Raw genomic sequence first — 18974 nt, 5'->3', positions numbered from 1 at the left:
AGTAGCTGGGACCACAGGCGCCCGCCACAATGCCCAGCTATTTTTTGGTTGCAGCCATCATTGTTGTTTGGCGGGCCCGGGCTGGATTCGAACCTGCCACCTTAGGTGTATATGGCTGGCACCTTAGCCAACAATTTCTTATAATGTAAAAAGCACTAACCAGTAAGAAAAAAATAGATGAAATACATTTCATCACAATTTAAACACACATACACATTTCTATTCAAAATACGAAAAATGAACAAGTATGCCACAGGTTGCCTATATCTGACAAAAACCATCTAAACTACATAAGCAGTCCTGAAATTAAAGGACAGAACCTAACTTCCACAATGATGCAAAAGGCAAAACTAAGCAATGGACTTTCACAAAATAAGATGAATAGAATGCTACCACACTTATCAATTATCTCAATAAATGTCAATGGCTTGAATTCCCCACTGAAGAGGCTGGACTGAAAAACATAAGCCATCTATTTGCTGTCTGCAGAAAACACACCTCATGTCAAAAGACAAATTAAAACTCAGAGTTAAGGGTTGGGAGACAATTTTTCAGGCAAACAGAATTCAGAAGAAAAGAGGGGTCGCAATCTTATTTTCATATACATGCAGATTTAAAGCAACTAAAGTCAAAAAGACAAAGATGGTCATTTCATATTTGTCAAGGGAAAAACACAACAAGAAGACATTTCAATTCTAAATATTTATGCACCCAACTTAAATGCTCCCAGATTCTTGAAACAGACCTTACTTACTCTGAGCAATATGATGTCCTATAACACCATAATTTTATGAAACTTTAACACTCCTCTTACAGAGCTGGACAGATCCTCTAAACAGAAATTAAACAAAGATATAAGGGACTTAAATGAGACCCTAGAACAACTGTGCTTGATAGACGTATATATAGAATACTCCATCCCAAAGATAAAGAATATACATTCTTCTTATCACCCCATGAACATTCTCCAAAATTGATTATATCCTAGGACACAAAACAAACCTCAACAGAATCAAAAGAACTGGAATTTTACCTTGCATCTTCTCAGACTACAAGGCACTAAAGGTAGAACTCAACTCCAACAAAAATGTTCAACCCCACACAAAGGCATGGAAATTGAACAACCTTATGCCGAATGACACAAGATACCAAAACCTGTGGGATACAGCAAAAGCAGTCCTGAGAGGAAAATTTATTGCTTAGATGCCTACAGTAGAAAAACAGAAAGAGAATGCATCAATAAACTCATAAGCCATCTTACGGAGTTGGAAAAAGAAGAACAATCTAAACCTACACTCAGTAGAACAAAATACCCAAAATTAAATCAGAGATTAATGAAACTGAAAACAAAGGAATCATTCAGAAAATCAGTGAAACAAAGAGTTGGTTTATTTTTTTTTCTTAAATCATAAACACATAGATGATGCATACATTAATGCATGTATGGGGTACAATGTGCTGATTTCATATAAAATTAGAAGCGTTTACATCACATTGATTAATATAAACCTCATCTACTTTACTTAATTATTGTGTTAAGATGTTTATACTCTATACTTAATAAATCCAACAAGTACCCTTGCATTATGCACCATAAAGAGTTGGTTTTTTGAAAAAATAAAATAAATAAACCTTTGGCCAAACTAACTAGAAATAGAAAAGTAAAATCTCTAGTAACTTTAGTCAGAAATGATAAAGGGGAAATAACAACTGATGACACAGAGATACAAGAGATTGTCTCTGAATACTACCAGAAACTATATGCCCAGAAATGACAATGTGAAGGAAATGGATCAATATTTGGAATCACAGCTTCTCCCTAGACTTAGCCAGGAAGAAGCAGATCTCCTGAACAGACCAATTTTAAGCACTGAGATCAAAGAAACAATAAAAAATCTCACCCCCCAAAAATGCCCTAGTCCAGATGGTGTCACAACAGAATTCTATCAAACCTTCAAAGGAGAACTTATTCTCATATTGCAGAAATTATTCCAAAAAATTGAGGAGAAAGGAATCTTCACCAACACGATCTAGGAAGCAAACATCACCCTGATACCAAAACCAGGAAAAGATCCAACTAAAAAGGAGAACTTCAGACCAATTTCACTAATGAATATAGAAAAATTCTCAACGAAATCCTAGCCAAAAGATTATAGTTTATCATCAAAAAAGTCATACCTCAAGTAGGTTTCATCCCAGGGATGCAAGGCTGGTTTAACATACGCAAGTCCATAAACATTATTCACCATATCAACAGAAGCAAAAACAAAGACCATATGATCCTCTCAATAGATGCAGAAAAAGCATTCGATAAAATCCAGCATCCTTTTCTAATTAGAACACTGAAGAGTAAAGGCATAGGTGGCACATTTCTTAAAGTGATCAAAGTTATCTATGATAAACCCACAGCTAATATTTTACTGAGTGGAGTAAAACTGAAAGCTTTTCCACTTAGAACTGAGACAAGGTTGTCTTTTGTCGCCATTACTATTCAACATAGTGCTGGAAGTTCTAGCCAATACAATTAGGCAAGACAAGGAAATAAAGGGCATCCAAATGGAGCAGGGGAGGTCAAGCACTCCCTCTTTGCTGTTGATGTGATCTTATACTTAGAGAACCCCAAAGACTCAACTACAAGACTCCTGGAAGTCATCAAAAAATACAGTAATGAAAAGCGATGAAGGCTATGTTGACCAGTTTGATGACAGCATTTCAGATTGTGTGTAAAACTAGCATATTGTACCCCATGATTGCATTAATGTACATAGCTATGTTTTAATTTTAAAAATTCAGTAGTGTCTCAGGATATAAAATCAATGTCCACAAGTCAGTAGCCTTTGTATACGGCAATAACAGTTAAGATGAGAGGCTAATTAAGGACATAACTCCCTTCACCATAGCTTCAAAGAAAATGAAATACCTTGGAATATACCTAACAAAAGATGTGAAGGGCCTCTATAAAGAAAATTATGAAACCCTAAGAAAGGAAATAGCAGAGGGTATTAACGAATGGAAGAACATACAATGCTCATGGCTGGGAGGAATGAACATGGTTAAAATGTCTATACTTCCCAAAGCAACCTATTGATTCAATGCCATCCCTATTAAAATACCAACATTGTACTTTCAAGACTTGGAAAAAATGACTCTGCATTTTGTATGGAACCAGAAAAAACCCCATATAGCTAAGGCAGTTCTTAGTAATAAATACAAAGCTGGGGTCATCAGCATACCAGATTTTAGGCTGTACTACAAAGCCAAAGTGGTCAAGACAACATGGTGCTGGCACAAAAACAGAGATATAGATATTTGGAATTGAATAGAAAACCAGGAAATGAAACCAACAACTTACAACCACCTAATCTTCAATAAACCAAACAAGAATGTACACTGGGGGAAAGACTCCCTATTTAATAAATGGTGCTGGGAGAACTGGATATCCACATGTAAAAAAGACTGAAACTGTAGCTGCATCTTTCTCCACTTACAAAAATTGATTCGAGATGGATAAAGGACTTAAATTTAAGGCATGAAACGATAAAACTCCTCAAAGAAAGCAAAGGAAAAACAGTGGAAGATATCGGCCCGGGGAAAGACTTTATGAAGAAGACTGCCACAACACCTAAAATAAACAAATGGGATTTAATTAAACTGAAAAGCTTCTGTACAGCTAAGGAGACAACCACCGAAGCAAACTGACAACCTACCCAATGGGAAAGGATATCTGCATATTTTGAATCAGACAAAAGTTTAATAACTAAGATCTATAGAGAACTTAAATTAATCCACATGAAAAAAGTCAACAATCCCATACATCAATGGGGAAGAGGGATGAATAGAACCTTCTCTAAAGAAGACAGACGAATGGCTAACAAACATGAAAAAATGTTCATCATCCCTCATTATTAGAGAAATGCAAATTAAAACTACCCTGAGATATCATCTAACCCCAGCGAGAATGGCCCATATCACAAAGTCTCAAAACTGCAGATGCTGGCGCAGATGTAGAGAGAAAGGAACACTTTTACACTGCTGGTGCGACTGCAAACTAATACAACCTTTTTGGAAGGAAGTATGGAGGAACCTCAAAGAACTCAACTTAGACCTTACATTTGATCCTGCAATCCCATTACTGGGCATCTATCCAGAAGGAAAAACAACCTTTTATTATAAAGACACTTGTACTAGACTGTTTATTGCAGCTCAATTTACAATTGCTAAAATGTGGAAACAGCATAAATGCCCCTCAACAGGAATGGATTGGCAAGCTGTGGTATACATATACCCTGGAATACTATTCGGCTGTTAAAAAAAATGGAGATTTTGCAGCATTTGTATTCACCTGGATGGAGGTGGAGCACATTATTCTTAGTGAAGCATCACAGGAATGGAGAAGCATGAATCTTATGTATTTAACTTTGATAGGGGGACAATTAATGACAATTAATGACATGGTGGGGCATGGGGGAAGGGGAGAGCAGACAGAGGGAGGAGGGAGGGGTGAGGGAAAGGAAAATAAAAGAAAACAGTGACTAATTCTCACATAAATTGGATTTAATTTTGACCAAAGTACATTATTTGAACAATAATTTGTTTTTTTTTTTTTTGCAGTTTTTGACTGGGGCTGAGTTTGAACCTGCCACCTCTGATATATGGGGCTGGCGCCCTACTCCTTTGAGCCACAGTCGCCACCCTGAACAATAATTTTTAATTCAACTTGTTAATAGGTTGTTTAGGATATTGCATACTCATTTATAAGTGAAATATGTTTATAATTTCCCTTTATAATATTTTTTTCCAATTTTAATATCAGGTATATCCAGATGAAGTAGAATGATTTTGAAGTATTTCTTTTTCTATTATATATAAGATTTGGCAAGATCTGTTTTTTGAAATTATCTTCTATTTTTATTTATAAATATTAGTTATCTATTTTTTGGACTTTGGAAAGAAAAAAGAAGTTAACTGATGACTCCATACTGACCTCAGAGTCCAAGCATTCTATCATAGCATGCTTTTATCTGACAATGTGAAATTTACTTTTTTTGCACTATTATTATTGCTCAATATTTTGTTGCAGCAATCATCTGATTTCTTTCCGAATGTATTTATCTTTGTTCTTTACAAGGTTTTTGTTTCTAGTCCTTATCTTAAACATTATTATTATTAAATTTTAAGCCTCTTTAATTTTGTGAAGGCAAAAAGTGGAAACCAAATAAACACATGTATATGTATAGAGAAAATTAAAAAAAAAATACCATAAGCAGTCCTGCAACTCAAAAATAAAAAAAGACAACCCAATTTTTAAGAAGGGCAAAAGACTTACACAGATACTTTAAAAGAAAAGTTTTTTAACAGGACTGTAAACATAAAAGAAAGCACCCAGCATCACTGGTTATTAGGTAAATACAGATGGATCCTCAAGGAAACACCATCACCTACTCCACAGAATGGCTAAACCTAAGCCTGCTGACAGCCCCCACACTCTCACACTGCTGGTGGAGTGCAAAGTGACACAACTACTTTAGGAAATAGTTGGCAGTTTCTTTTAAAGTTAAATATATATCCATTTATTATCAAAACCAGGAATTCCAATCCTTACCCAAGAGAAACAGAAACACACACCGGAGATGTTCACTGCAACTATTCCCAATTGCCGGCAGCTGGGACAGCCCAAAGGCAGGACGGCTAACAAAGCGTGGGATGTTCACACACTGCTCCTTGGATGAGATACAACACACAGCTAAACCCCAGGCATTGTGCTTAGGGGGCAAAATGCCAGAAACAAAAGAGTAGGAACCATCTGATTCCATTTATATAATGTTCTGGAAAAGGCCAAGTTAGTCTTTGATGAACATAAATCAAAATAGCGACAACCGAGAGGGCTGGCTGGGAAGGAAGGTGGCAGAATGTTCTGGATGATGGGGAAATTCTGCATCTTGATAGGGGTGTAGGCTGTAGGAGGTTCATGCTCATCAAAACTCTTCTAACTGGACACTTGAGATCTATGCATTTCATTACATGTAAATTATATGATAATTTTTTAAAAACAAGTTTTTCTAAAGGAAGAAAAGCAGTAGAGAGAAAGTAGCAGATAAAATTAAAGGAAAAAAAGATCTGAAATTACATATCAAAAGGGTACAAATCAAAGCTGAATAACCCACACTGAGGTATTCTAGTCAAATGGTTGGACTTAGAGGTCAGTAAAAAGGTCCTTTGACAAAAAAACTAGTTAAGGTATAAGAGAAAGAAAATTATATTTGCATTAGACTTCAATATTGACACTTTAAATCAAAAGGCTACTGCTATGGGCTGAAATGTTTACCCCTCTCAAAGTCATATGCCGAAGCCCTAACACCCCCTGTGATGGTGTGTGAAGAGGGTGCCTAAGGCCGTCCTGGAGCAAGGTACGGGTAAGGCCTCATAACCATAAGGTGAGGAAGATTCTAGCCAGCGGTCAGCAGTAAAGGCAAATAACACCGAAAGGCAGCTGGACACCACACACCTCCCTCTGGAAGAACAGTGCCACCCACAGAGTCATCCCACCTCCAAATAAAAAAGAGCCTGGATGTGACCAAAGTCTAAATGCAGCTACCAGTGTGTCCTGCAGAACAAGAGGAAGGTGCTCCATGGCAGCATGGGAGGCAGTGGTGGGGACAGCACAGAGGAGCAACTTGGTGCCATCGACACAACAACTGGAAGGAAAAATTAACAGCAAAGGGGGCCCGAGAAATGCCCCAGCACTGCGGGAGCTGCAGTCTCACGCCGAGCCAGCCCTGCTTCCGGGTACGGTGTCATGATCATACAGGATGCTGTGCAGGAGTCCCCGTGCTAACTTCACAACTTCTTGTGAGCTTATAGTAATTTCAAAATATAAAGTTAAAAAAGAATTTCAACATCTGTCACCCAACACAACGCACAGACCTTATCTGAGGCCACATTCCAGTGCGCTGAGAACCTGGAGGAATGTGGCTGCCCACTGCTCCTCAGCATTACTAAGAAACCACCACCTTGGCAAGAGGATAAGACAGCTTGTGTTTGAGGGAAAGAATCCCTACCCTTTGTAGACGGATGAACCACCCAGAAGCGACATGATTATGTCCAGAGATTGCTTCAGGATAATGTGGGTGAGAGGGAACAACCACGGTGGTGGCCTGAGCTTGGCCGCGTGGCCCCCATAGCGCCCTTGCCGAGCTATTCTAAAAGCTCATGAACAGCCCCGCACAGAGATGGTGCTCGGGCCAGGCCACAGAGAGAAGCCTCCAGAGAGTACAGGTCCCTCATCCTTTCCCTCAGTCCTACCAGTTGTCTCAGCAGCCCAAGCTGCCCGGTGTGGTGATCTATGTGCAGTGAGAGTAGTGGGTGAAGCCGGGGCTACTGGAAGGAAGCACAGTGTCAGCATCCCATGAGCACAGGAGCTGTCCTCAGCAACTGCCATGGTACAGACTCCTGCTGCTCCGCGCACAGGTGGTTTAGCCCTGAGCACTGTGCCCGTGCCATGCCCCTGGTGCACTGCCATGATCCCTAGCGTACCCAAGGGTTTGCCCAGGTGTCTTTCTCTGTAGGTTCCTTGAGTGTCTGCAGCCAACTTAAAGGAGGGGAGGGTTCAGGGTGACCCCCAACTGTAGCTATCCATCCTGTGCAGAAACCACACCTGTCATTTCCCTTACCTGCCCAAGAAACCAGGGAGCTAGGAATGGACAGCCAAATGAAAAGCCTGGGAGCCAGGCAATCAGTCAGGACTTGGGATCTGAGAAGCGCCAGGCAATTGGTGGGCACATGTCGGGACTCGGGATCTGAGAAACGTGTACAGAACCTGTATAACCTATGCACTGCTACGTCCCTCAGAGCTTCTGGCAAGAACAGTGGAAGACACAGCAGCCACAGGAGCATCATACACCCTGAGGAAACCATTCCCTACCTGAAACAACCAACCACTGGACAAAGTGCCACCTGCTGGTTCCCATGGCACTGATGGGTGTCAGGCACAGAAGATAGCAGTGGAGACAGGAGAGATGCTTGCTTGGCTCCTGCTGTGAAGTCTGGACAGCAGAGATGACCTGAGAAGTCCAGTGGGCTTCTGAGAACCACCCACAGCTGGGGGTCTCAGGATCCTCTGTGCACCCAGGAGGAGAGTGTTGTAAGGGCCCCACTAAGCCCTCCTCAGAGCACCCCAGAATGCATGGAGAAGAGCATCAGGGCTGAGGACAATTGAAGTACACATGGCTGAGAACAGCTCTTCCTACAGGCAGGATGGACACTCCCAAAAACATGGACCCCAGGTGAGGTGCTCTGAAAGGGTTTGCATCAGTGACAAAAGTCGGCCCTAAATGAAACACTGCCAGGATCCCACGAAGTGCGCAGCAAAAAGCTGAACAGGATAAACTCTTTCCAAAGAATTCAGCTGAGTCCAAGAAACAAAGCTCAAGAATATTTACATAAAATGCATCAATATACAAAGTTATGATTTAATAAAAAATTAAAAAATAAGAATACTTGGATCTCTAAAAAATTTTTACAAAAGGCAGAGTTCTTAATGTCTTGCATCTAATAAAAAATTACCAAGTTTTCAAGGCAGGGAAAATAATCCATTATTGAGAGTCAAATCAGTCAAAAGAGAAAGCCCCCAAACGGCCAAATGAGAGATGTAGCCAATAGGACATTTGAAACACCACCACGGCTGTGTTCCATCTGCTCAGAAAGCTGGAGAAGCACTGAAGTTGATAAAAAGAGAGAAGGAAAACTTTTTTTAAAAATCCAAAGTAAAATTCTCAATGTAGAAACTAAAATATCTGAGATGAAAAATACTCTGTATAGGATCATAGCAGACTGAACAATGCTAAAAGCTGGGACTGGTGGGTACCAGGACACAGAGATGGAAGCCATCCAAAATAAAACCATGGAAAGCAATGAAAAATGGACAGACACCAGTGAGCTGAAGTGGCCTAATAAGGACCAGCTGCACCAGGAGAAGTTCCATAAGACTAAGTTGACCAGATTTTAACATTGGTAAAGCAGGACACCATTGACCGGGGGTGGGGGGGTGGGGGGGTGTCTTAATTAAAAATTTGGTCTATATAGAGCAACAAAAATTTTCACAGAATGCAAAAAATAGTATTGTAATTTTTTTGAATTTTAACATAAGTACAATTTACAAATATACATTAAAAAATTATGTATAGTATTATTTTATTCTTTCGCATATTTCTCATTTGAGTGAATTTTTTTAGTAGATTGCTGTCGTTGTTTAAAAGGTCATGAAATTTTTTGCAAGAATTTGTTAAATTATATTTCACACATAAAATGGCTTTCAAAGTCTCAACACTTAATTATGATTTTTCTGATGTCCACACTTTATTTACCGTAGGAAAAAACGCATTCAGTCACAGCATTAGTTCTTGGTAAGGACAGCGCATATCCCATAATTTTTAGTGCATTATTGTATGGAACATGGTTTGTTTCAAAATGATGAAACATTTTTAACCATTTGTTCTCTATTGTGACTTCTGTTAATGCCCAAGATTTAACCTTTTCCTTATCAATATATTTTTTAATAATGATACCTTGTAAGTCGTAAGTGTCACTTTCAAGGCCAGTGCTAGACTTTTTTCCGCCACTATAAAATATAAATGATATGAGTACTGTCTGCTAAATTCATGAAATAAATAAATTACTTACCTAAATTATCTGAATAGCTGTTTTTTATTTGTTTGTTTTTTTGAGACAGAGCCTCAAGCTGTCCCCCTGGGTAGAGTGCCATGGCATCACAGCTCACAGCAATCTCCAACTCTTGGGCTCAAGCAATTCTCCTGCCTCTGCCTCCCAAGTAGCTGGGGCCACAGGCGCCCGCCACAACGCCTGGCTATTTTTTTGGTTGCAACCATCGTTGTTTGGTGGGCCCGGGCTGGATTCGAACCCGCCACCTTAGGTGTATGTGGCTGGCGCCTTAGCCACTTGAGCCATAGGCGCTGTGCCCAAATAGCTGATTTGTTGACATCATTTGTTTAACTAGCAGTAGCACGCAGTAGGATGTGTATCCTCTGAGAGACAGTTACAAAATGTTTTCGTCGTTGCCAATGCCAAAAAGTGACATTGTTCATTAAGTCCAAACAATGGTGATGAATTCTAACAACTGATCAACAATGCAAACTTTGATAAGCAGTTCTCGATAATCAGTTCTCAACAATGATTTGTTATTATTAAAGTTTAACGTTATAAAATTAACAAAAATAATATAAAACTCATATCCTGGTGAAATAGCCACATGGCAGCTGAAAACCGTATATTCCCTTCCCGTTCTCTTGCCGTTCCCTAGCTTGTTGTGCATTCTTTCCAAAAATTGGGACTTTTTAAGCACCGTGGGACACAGGACAAATTGTTAAAAAGCAGGATGTCTGGTCACCTTATGTAAGACACAGCTGAGAAAGGACACGTATCTGGAATATATAACAGCCTCTCAACTCAGTAACAAGACAAACAGCCCAATAAAAATGGGCAAAAGATGGAACAGACACCTTACCAGAGAGAGGATATGATCAGCAACATGAGCACGAGAAGATGTCCAGCGTCCTTGTGAGCTGCTGAATCAAATTGCAAGACGCCATTGGAGCGGCTGAGTTTCAGAGACCACTCGTGCTGGATGCTGAGAACTGCCGTGCACAGCTGTTAGGAACCCACAGTAGCAGCACAACCCCAGAGGCAATTTGGCCGTTTCCCAGGATGTTAAACACACACCTCTCACAGGATCCAGATGCTCCACTTAGGCATTTAATTAAAGAGTAGAAAGTGCATGTTTATATGAAGATCTAACACAAGTGTTCACAGCAGCTGAATTCTTTTCTTTTTATAATTAATTATTTTTTATTAAATCATAACTTTGTACCTTGATGCATTTATGGGGTTCAGGCAACTGCTTTGATATACAATGTGAAATGTTTACATTGAACCAAATAACACATCCATCACAATTACACTCATTTCTTAATAGTTTTGAAATGTACCACTGCATCATGCACATTAGGTAAGGTCCCCCCAAATACCCTCCCTTCTCCCATTTCTCCTTTCCCACCCTTCTCTCTCCTTTTCCTTTCTACTTTATGGACTATAGTTATGTTTTGCCATTTGCATGATTGTGTAGGTGGTTATATACAGCAGCTGAATTCTTAACAGCCAAAAAGGAAAACCACCCACATGCTCACCAGCAGGTACATGGACACACTACGGGATAGTGTGTCCACCCCATGGAATAGCATTCAGCCACAGACGAGGTGACTGGGGACACATGCAGACACTGGATGAACCTAAGATCACGACACTGCTATGTATGCACATGCAATGCCAATAAAGGGGCTAACCTGCAACAACAGAAATCTGTCAGTGCTGGAGGTAGGGGCCACAGAAAGGTGGGAAAAACCCTGACCAAGCATAGACAGCAGTGTAGAGGCTGCCCTGGAAAAGGACGGGGCCTGTCCAGCTACCCACTGTCCAGCGGATACAAACTGCAGCAAAACTGGGCCAGGCTCCACACACCCCCACCCCCAGTAAGGAGCAGGCCAGTCCCCTCCTCCAGATTCCTGCAGTAGGGCCCCTTCCAGGTTATGCACCTAAAAAGGGAAAAACAGAAAAACTATAAATCAGTATATTTGGTGGGCATTTTTTCCCCTCAAAAAAAAAAAATAAAATGAGTAAGAAACATTCTTTTACTAGAAAAATACAGGAGAGAAATGGAAGCAAGTCCTATAATCTGGGAGGCATTGGGGAAGTCCTGGAAAAGGTGTGACTCACACCCCCCCCCCAAAGGCAGGCACAGTGGTAGAGAACTGGACCCCACCAGTTCTCCCCTGGTGGGGTGCACCCCCACCCATCAGCTACCCTCTCAGCCCTGCACATTGCACCCTCAGGACACTGCCCCAGGCACATGGGCCAGCCAGGCAGCCTCCTGTGCACTGATCTGGACTCCAACCCAGGGAAGTATGTCAGTCAAAGCCTATGATTTGAGAGCTTCCACAGAACCACAACTGTCCTGTCAGTGCCTGTGTCATCATTGTCCTGCTGAGGACATCAGGCAAGAAGCCTGCTCCAGGGCCACCTGCAGGCCTGGCTTGGGCTTCGCACATCTGGTAAAGGGGAAATAAAGTGGCTGTGGCTGCCAGGGAGGCAGGTCACCCTGGAGGGCTGATGGGGCTAGCTCCCACTGGCTGCCTGCTCCTCTAGATGCCAGGGCCTTGGACAGATAGCCACACCACTGTGGCACAGGGCCCTCTAATCAGAAGCACTGCTTTAACTCTGAACATGGAGTGAGGGGCCTGGTGTGGGAGTTCCCTGCATTCCAAGAGTGACAACCAGAGGGAAGCCAGAATGGAGCGCCCACGGGAACAGAGGGTGGCTGGCGCCCCCACACCAGTGCCCTGCTAACCCTGGCCTGGCCTGGGAAGAAAGTGCCAACAGGAGGTGTTTTCTAGTCTCCCAGTTTCTAGAGATCTTGCCCATGACTGGGAGGGAACTTGCTTCCTATACCCTAACAGACATTTGAGTCACACACAGAACAGCTGGCAGCTTCCTAAAAAGGTAAATAACACTCTTACCCCTCAGCAATCCCCACCACTATCCACCTGAAAGAAGTGACCTCCCGGGTGCACACTGAAACCTGTCTGTAGTCCTTGAGCCAATACTGACCTTAATGGCTGACACTGACACCTGCATGTGTGCCACGGAGCCCCCATGATGCACTGTGTTGCACAGTCAGATGGAGCTAGCAGACAGCATGGACAATGCCCAAACTGCACATCCAAAAGGGCACCACTCACTCCACACACTAGAACAAGCAAAACCGAGGTCCCTCAGAGGAGCAGACACCACTCCAGGGCTGCTACCATGAGAACTCCAGAGGGTAGGTACATGAAGGTACCCTGCTCCAGCCCCTGGACACCACTAGCTGCTCCTGGGCATGCAAACAGGTTAAGTGGACAGTCTGGACCAGCAGGGCAACTATACCTCTAGGAACCTGAGCACTCCAGTGAGGGCTCGTTCAAGATTAAGAGACTCTCAGGGAGAAGAGCCGCCTGCAGCAAGCACAGCCCCATGGCCCCAACAAGCTACAGCTGTGGCTGCACCCACAGAAGCCTCTCCAGGTCCGACCCAGACACTCCCAGGGCAGTCCCCAGCCTCAAGCCACTTGAGCAGATCATAGACTAGAACTCACAAACAGTGGTAAAGGCATGAAAATGCCTTCTGCCTCACTAAGGAATGCAGGGGCACAGCGCAAAGTCACGCACTTCACTACCAAAAGGAGAGCCAAGACCAGCAACTGCCCCTCGCCCACCCAGCAGGGAGGGGGACAATTGGAGCATGAGGGGTGGGCTACAGGGATGCCCGCCACATGGGCTAGGATGGGCTCCTCTATGAAAGTTCCCTCCATGAGCCCAATGAAGAGGCCAGCTGAGTATTCACGCCAGATCAGTGGTTCTCAACCTGTGGATTGCCACCCACAGGAACTGTATTAAAGGGCCGCAGCATTAGGAAGGTTGAAAACCACTGCACCAGATCCAGAAGAGACACAATTTAGCAGGACACGTCTCCAGGGAGAGGAGGCTCAAATTCTGTTAAGATTTTACACAACAAAGAAAATTATTATGTTAGAGCAAAACTCAAGGTTGACCTCCCCAGGCGCCCCTGCAACTCGGTCCCTGGGCCTGTGAGAGAACAGGCAGAAGACCAAGGTCCCCTTCCTGCCCCCCTTCCTCAGTGTGAAGTGCCCAACAAACCATCCCCATTCTGGGGACACGCTCTCCTGTCCTTCAGTGCCAAACACATGGGGCACGCTCAGTGTGTTCCCAAATCCAACACCCCACAGCCCTCCCCAGCCTCTCCAGCTCCTGCTGTCCTAGAGCTGCTCACCCCTCCTCAGATCCTGGGCACACTCATGGCCACCTGAAAGCTGCCTGGACTCCCCCAGCACCTTAGGTCCAAAACAAAGCTAAGGAGGCTCTACACCCCACCCCTGCCTATGCTGCCACCTCCACCCCTACATGAAGCCTGTCAATTTCCTCCATTACTTCCTAAATCCAAACCTAGCACCTGGGACAGGGTAGGGTGTAGCTGGACTACTGTCTGGCACCCTCACCTCACAGCGCCCCAGGCTTGTCCCTGCACCTACACACCTCCTATAGGACAGATCACAGACAGCTCAGTGGAGAGCAGGGAGGGGCAGGTGTGTGGAACACAGGCTGAGCTCCAGGGGCTGCCCCTCCATCCCTCCAGCCAGCACCACTGTGTGCCAGGACCCCACAAGGTGTCCTAATTGGCCACGTGATTCCTGCAAAGAAATGAGCTGGCAGGTACAGTGAGGAGACTTATGTTCTCTGCTCTGAGACAGCAGAGGCCCCTCTGAGGATCTGCCCCCTGGGCAAGGCAGAAAACACTGCCTCCTGCTAGCACCAAGGAGCCTGCAGACATAGAGGCAGAGAGAAACATCGCAAAACAAGATCCCAAAGACTCTTCAAGCTGCACTGTGTGACTCAAGGGGTAACAGGTGACCAACGGTCACTACGCCAAGAGCCGCCACACCTAGCAGAGTCTCCCAATAGGCCCATTCCCACCCCTGGACAAGGCCAAGATGGCATCTGTGGAGCAACCCGGGCCCTGTGGGCAGCGATGAGCCTGGACACAAGGCATGGTGACAAGGCACTACTGGGCACTGCTGATGTCCCAGAGCCCCTGCATGAAAGGCTCGGGCAAATGTGGGGGAAATGGGCAAATGGTGCTGGGAAAGGAACAACCTGGACCCTCATCTCATACCACAAACAAAAATCATCTCAAATTTGAATACAACTGACCCTTGAATGATATTGTCTGGAATGGCGAGGTATACCTGCATGAGGATTTCCTTCCATCTCTGACACTACTGAGACAGCAGGACCCACTCCTTCCTTCTCCTCTCCCCCATGAGGAGACATGGAGACCTCTGGGATGATTCCCTTTCACTTAATCAGTAAATATACTTCCCCTTCCTTATGATTTTCTTAATAATATTTTCCTTTCTCTCACTTCATTATAAGAATACAGTATGTATTACTTATGTACAAAATAAGCTTTCATCAACGATGTTGTTTCATCAACTGTCATTCCAGACAATACTGTTCAAGGGTCAGCTGTATTCAAGTCAATATTAAGCTATTGGTAGTTTTTCATGAGCAAAAGTTATACATGGATTTTCAACTTTAAGGGGGTGGATGATGCCCCTTAAGCCCCACATTGTTCAAGGGTCAACTATAAACACTTAAACATAAAATCTGAAACCATAAAACTCCTACAAGAAAACACAGGGAAAAGCTTCCCAACTTGGCCTTGGCAGTGATTTTTTGATATGACACTAGAAGCACAGGTGACAAAACAAAAACAGACACTCGGGACTGTGTCAAAGTCAAGTTTTGGCACAGCAAAGGAAATAAGGGGAAAGGATGGGGGAAAGTGTTTGCAAGCCATATATCTGACTGCATCTAAAATACACTAGGAACTCACACAGATCAACAGCAGAGCAACCCCAAGACGCCCAAGTCAGAAATGGGCAAAGGGGTGGTTGGGCACAGTGGGTCCCGCCTGTAATCCCAGCACTTGGGAGGCCAAGGCGGATGGATCACCTGAACTCATGGGTTCAAAACCAGCCTGAGAAAGAGCAAGACCCCGTCTCAAAAAAAATAGTCAGGTGTTGTGGCAGGCACCTATAGTCCTAGCTACTTGGGAGGCTGAGGAAAGAGAATCACTTAAGCACAAGAGTTTGAGGTTGCTGTGAGCTGTTATGTCCTATCACTCTACCAAGGGCAACAAAGTGAGACTCTATCTCAAAAAAAGAAAAAGAAAAGAAAAGAAATGGGCAAAGGGCCTGAACATGCATTTCAGTCTTCCCATGTTTGCTACCCACTGAAACAGTCCAGGAGCAAGGGCACCTGTGGCGTCTGGAATTTGGCCTCTAAAACTACCTCCCAACACAAGCACTACCTTAACATGACAAGAAACCAGGACTCTTGAAGAAAAGGCAATAATTCGAGATCTAGCACAGGGGACCACACTGTCACAGCAGAGCAGCAAAGCTGTCCAAGGCCACTAGGGCTACCATGGGCTGAGTAACCAGCCCAATAAATTCCCAAGCCAAAGACAGGCAATGTGATCGGCAGCGAGGATGCCAGATGCCACAATGCCGAGACCAAGACAGTTTTAATCCACAGATTCTCAAAGGTTTTTCATTTATATGCATACCTGTTTTTCTGACTCTCACCAGTCACTTTTAGAAGGCACTAATGAATTACATCAGAGTCAGGTGAGCAGAGGGACATAGCCAATTATATATCTTGAATTTCCTGAGGTAACCAAAGAGCTGACAGGAGGAACCTTCTTTTCATAGAAGTCTTCCCACTAATATAGGAGCAAGGATAGAATGAGAATATCCTGTCACTACTGGACAGCATCTGAGGCACATGTGGAATTTGCTGACAACAATGGCTGGCAACGTCCCAAGGGGGAAACCACACCTGCGAGTAGCTTGGTCCTGCCTTGAACAGTTAAGAGTCACATGGGGAGACTTGGGCAATGACACAGCCAGGTGGTGGAAATGCCCACAGAAGACAATGCATCTCCTGATTTCCTTAACAAAAAACTGTAGGAGAGAGAGAGAGAAGGGGAGCTACAGCCCAAAACACATTCCACAACTCCATCCATCAACCGTGATCATGAATACAGAGGTGCCAAAAAATGTATACACGTTTTTAAGAAAGGGAAAAACTACTCAACTGTAATATTCAATGTATACAATAACACTTGTTATCTTGGATATTGTGTCGTGTCCAGAAGTCAAACATGATTTGAGAACCACCATTTACTATAGCTTTCCCTTTTTTTTTTTTTGCAGTTTTTGGCGAGTTAAGAGGAACCCGCCACCTCTGGCATATGGGGCCTGGGCCCTACTCCTCTGAGCCACAGGTGCCACCCAGCTTTCCCTTTCTTAACTGTGTGTGTTCTGGCACCTCTGTATTTGGATCGCAACTCAAGCACATTGTTGGGGGAGGGAGGGAAGAAAAGAATGAAAAAAGAGATGAAGGGAGGAAGAAAAAGAGAGATGTGAAAAACAGAGAGGGAAGGAGAGATGGAGAGGAGAAAAGAGAATGAAATGATGAGAGAGGAGGGGAAAGGTGCAGACATTTATGGGGCCTTTTTGGGGAAATGTGAGCAATGAATAGAATATTGACAATATTAAGAAATTATACTAGGTGCCCATAGTTCAATGATTAGAGCACTGGTCCAGTGCACCAGGGGTAGCAGGTTCGAAACCAGCCAGGGCCTGCTAAACAAAACAAAAAAAGGAAATTATTACTGTTTTACATATAAAATAATTTATTGTAATGTTTTTAAAAGATTTATTATCTTTCAGGGATACATACTAAAATATTTTCCAAAGAACACTAAAATCTGAAAATAATCCAGCAATCTTTTGCAAAGGGCCATGCTGTTTGGAAGCCAGGAACAGTGCCCTTCTCCCTGTTTCTGTCCAGGTTGCTGATACTCCATAAGCAAAAGCTTAGATGAAGCCAGGTGTGGTGGCTCACACCTATAATCCCAGCACTGAGGGAGGCTAAGGCAAGTGGATTGCTTGAGCTCAGGAGTTCAAGACCACCTTGAGCAAAAGCAAGACCTTGTCTTACTCAAAATAGAAAAACTAGCCAGGTGTTGTGGCAAGCACTTGTAGTCTCAGCTACTCAGGAGACTGAGGCAAGAGGTTCTCTTGAGTCCAGCAGTTGGAGGCTGTAGCGAGCTGAAACTTTACTCAATGCCTGCGAGGGATGTACCCCTTAGCTTTCTGGGGCTTTCAGCTTGCTGCCACAAGCCACAGCTGGGACATGAGCAGAGGGTCTGTCCTCTTGCTGCCCTGCACATCAGAGGAAAGAGAGAGTAAGGGGAAGGAAAGAGGAGGAGGAAGGAGGCGAGAGAGGGAGGAGAGAGAAGAGGAAGGAAGGGGAGGGAGTAGAGGGAGGCAGGGGGAGGAAGAAGAAGAAGGGAGGAGGGAGAGAGGAGAAGAGGGAGGAGGGGGCAGCAAGACTGTGCCTGCAGAGCCCTCTGACATGGCTCTCCCTGAATTCTAGGACACCACGGGGCGTGTCCACATCTTGAGCGGCCCTGCCCTCCTATCCTCATGTGGGCCTTCAAACAAAAGCATTTCTGTCCTCACAAGTTGCCTCCACATGATGACAGGCTATCTGTTACCCCCCACTCACCCTACCTCAAAGAGAGCTTCTGTGCCCACTTCTCAGCTCACCCTGCACAGGGAAGAAGAATCTGACTCCCCGTTATGCCTCTTAGGGCAGATGTACCCCAGCGCTTTGGTGTTGAAACACCACAGCGGCTATCTGGCTTGTGGTGGAGGCAAGTCTTTCTCAAACTGCTAAGAAAAAGAACACATGCATGCCTAGTAAGGGAAAAAAATGATAAAGCTATCATGACAAAAATATTAACATTTAGGGCATCTGGGTGAAGGTATACAGAAATTCTTCAAACTATTTCTTCAACTTTTAACTCTAAAATGATTAAATGCTAGAAGTAGCTGAAGTTAGGGCAGTGCCACCTAAAGCTGGACCAGGTAGCAGGCCAGCAGCTCTCAGGGCTGACTAGAAACCAGCAGAAATGAAGCACAATGACACAGCAGAAACCTCCACTCACCACCAGCAGAGCCACCAGGAAGAGCCAGCAAGCAGCCACCCTGCAGGCAGAGGAAGACTGGCCACCAAACAAGGGCAAACTCAGACAGACACAGGGCAGAGAGAGCAGCCCAGCCAGAGACATTGTACAGTCAGTAAATCCCCATAAATACCAGCATAGAAAACAGTGACATAGTCTGTGGGGCCTAAAATGTGTAGAATTAGAAAGCACACCAGCAAGCGCACAACAGCTCAGAAGGGGACGGGGCAGAGAAGTGCCCTGGACTCTGG

The 18974-nt window shown here is 43.9% G+C and overlaps 1 protein-coding gene across 2 annotated transcripts in view; it reads right to left on the bottom strand.

The window, feature by feature from the left end:
- The window catches only part of MOB2 (MOB kinase activator 2), a 48523-nt gene that overhangs the window by 16466 nt on the left and 13083 nt on the right, over positions 1-18974 (bottom strand). Inside the window, exon 1 of one of the 2 annotated variants that reach the window (XM_023508589.1) lies at positions 10520-10826. The exons of the other annotated variant lie outside the window; for it this stretch is intronic. Coding sequence (XP_023364357.1) covers positions 10520-10545 — 26 coding nt within the window. The 5' untranslated portion in view covers positions 10546-10826. Of the gene's footprint in view, positions 1-10519; positions 10827-18974 lie in introns of those variants that run through there. 2 annotated transcript variants of the gene reach the window in all.

This window comes from Otolemur garnettii, unplaced genomic scaffold (genome assembly GCF_000181295.1).
Source record: "Otolemur garnettii isolate 467f Iridium unplaced genomic scaffold, OtoGar3 scaffold00260, whole genome shotgun sequence".
NCBI classification, from domain to species: Eukaryota; Metazoa; Chordata; class Mammalia; order Primates; family Galagidae; genus Otolemur; species Otolemur garnettii.
The sequence above is the reverse complement of the archived record's forward strand: the minus strand, read 5'-3'. Positions and strand labels throughout refer to the sequence as shown.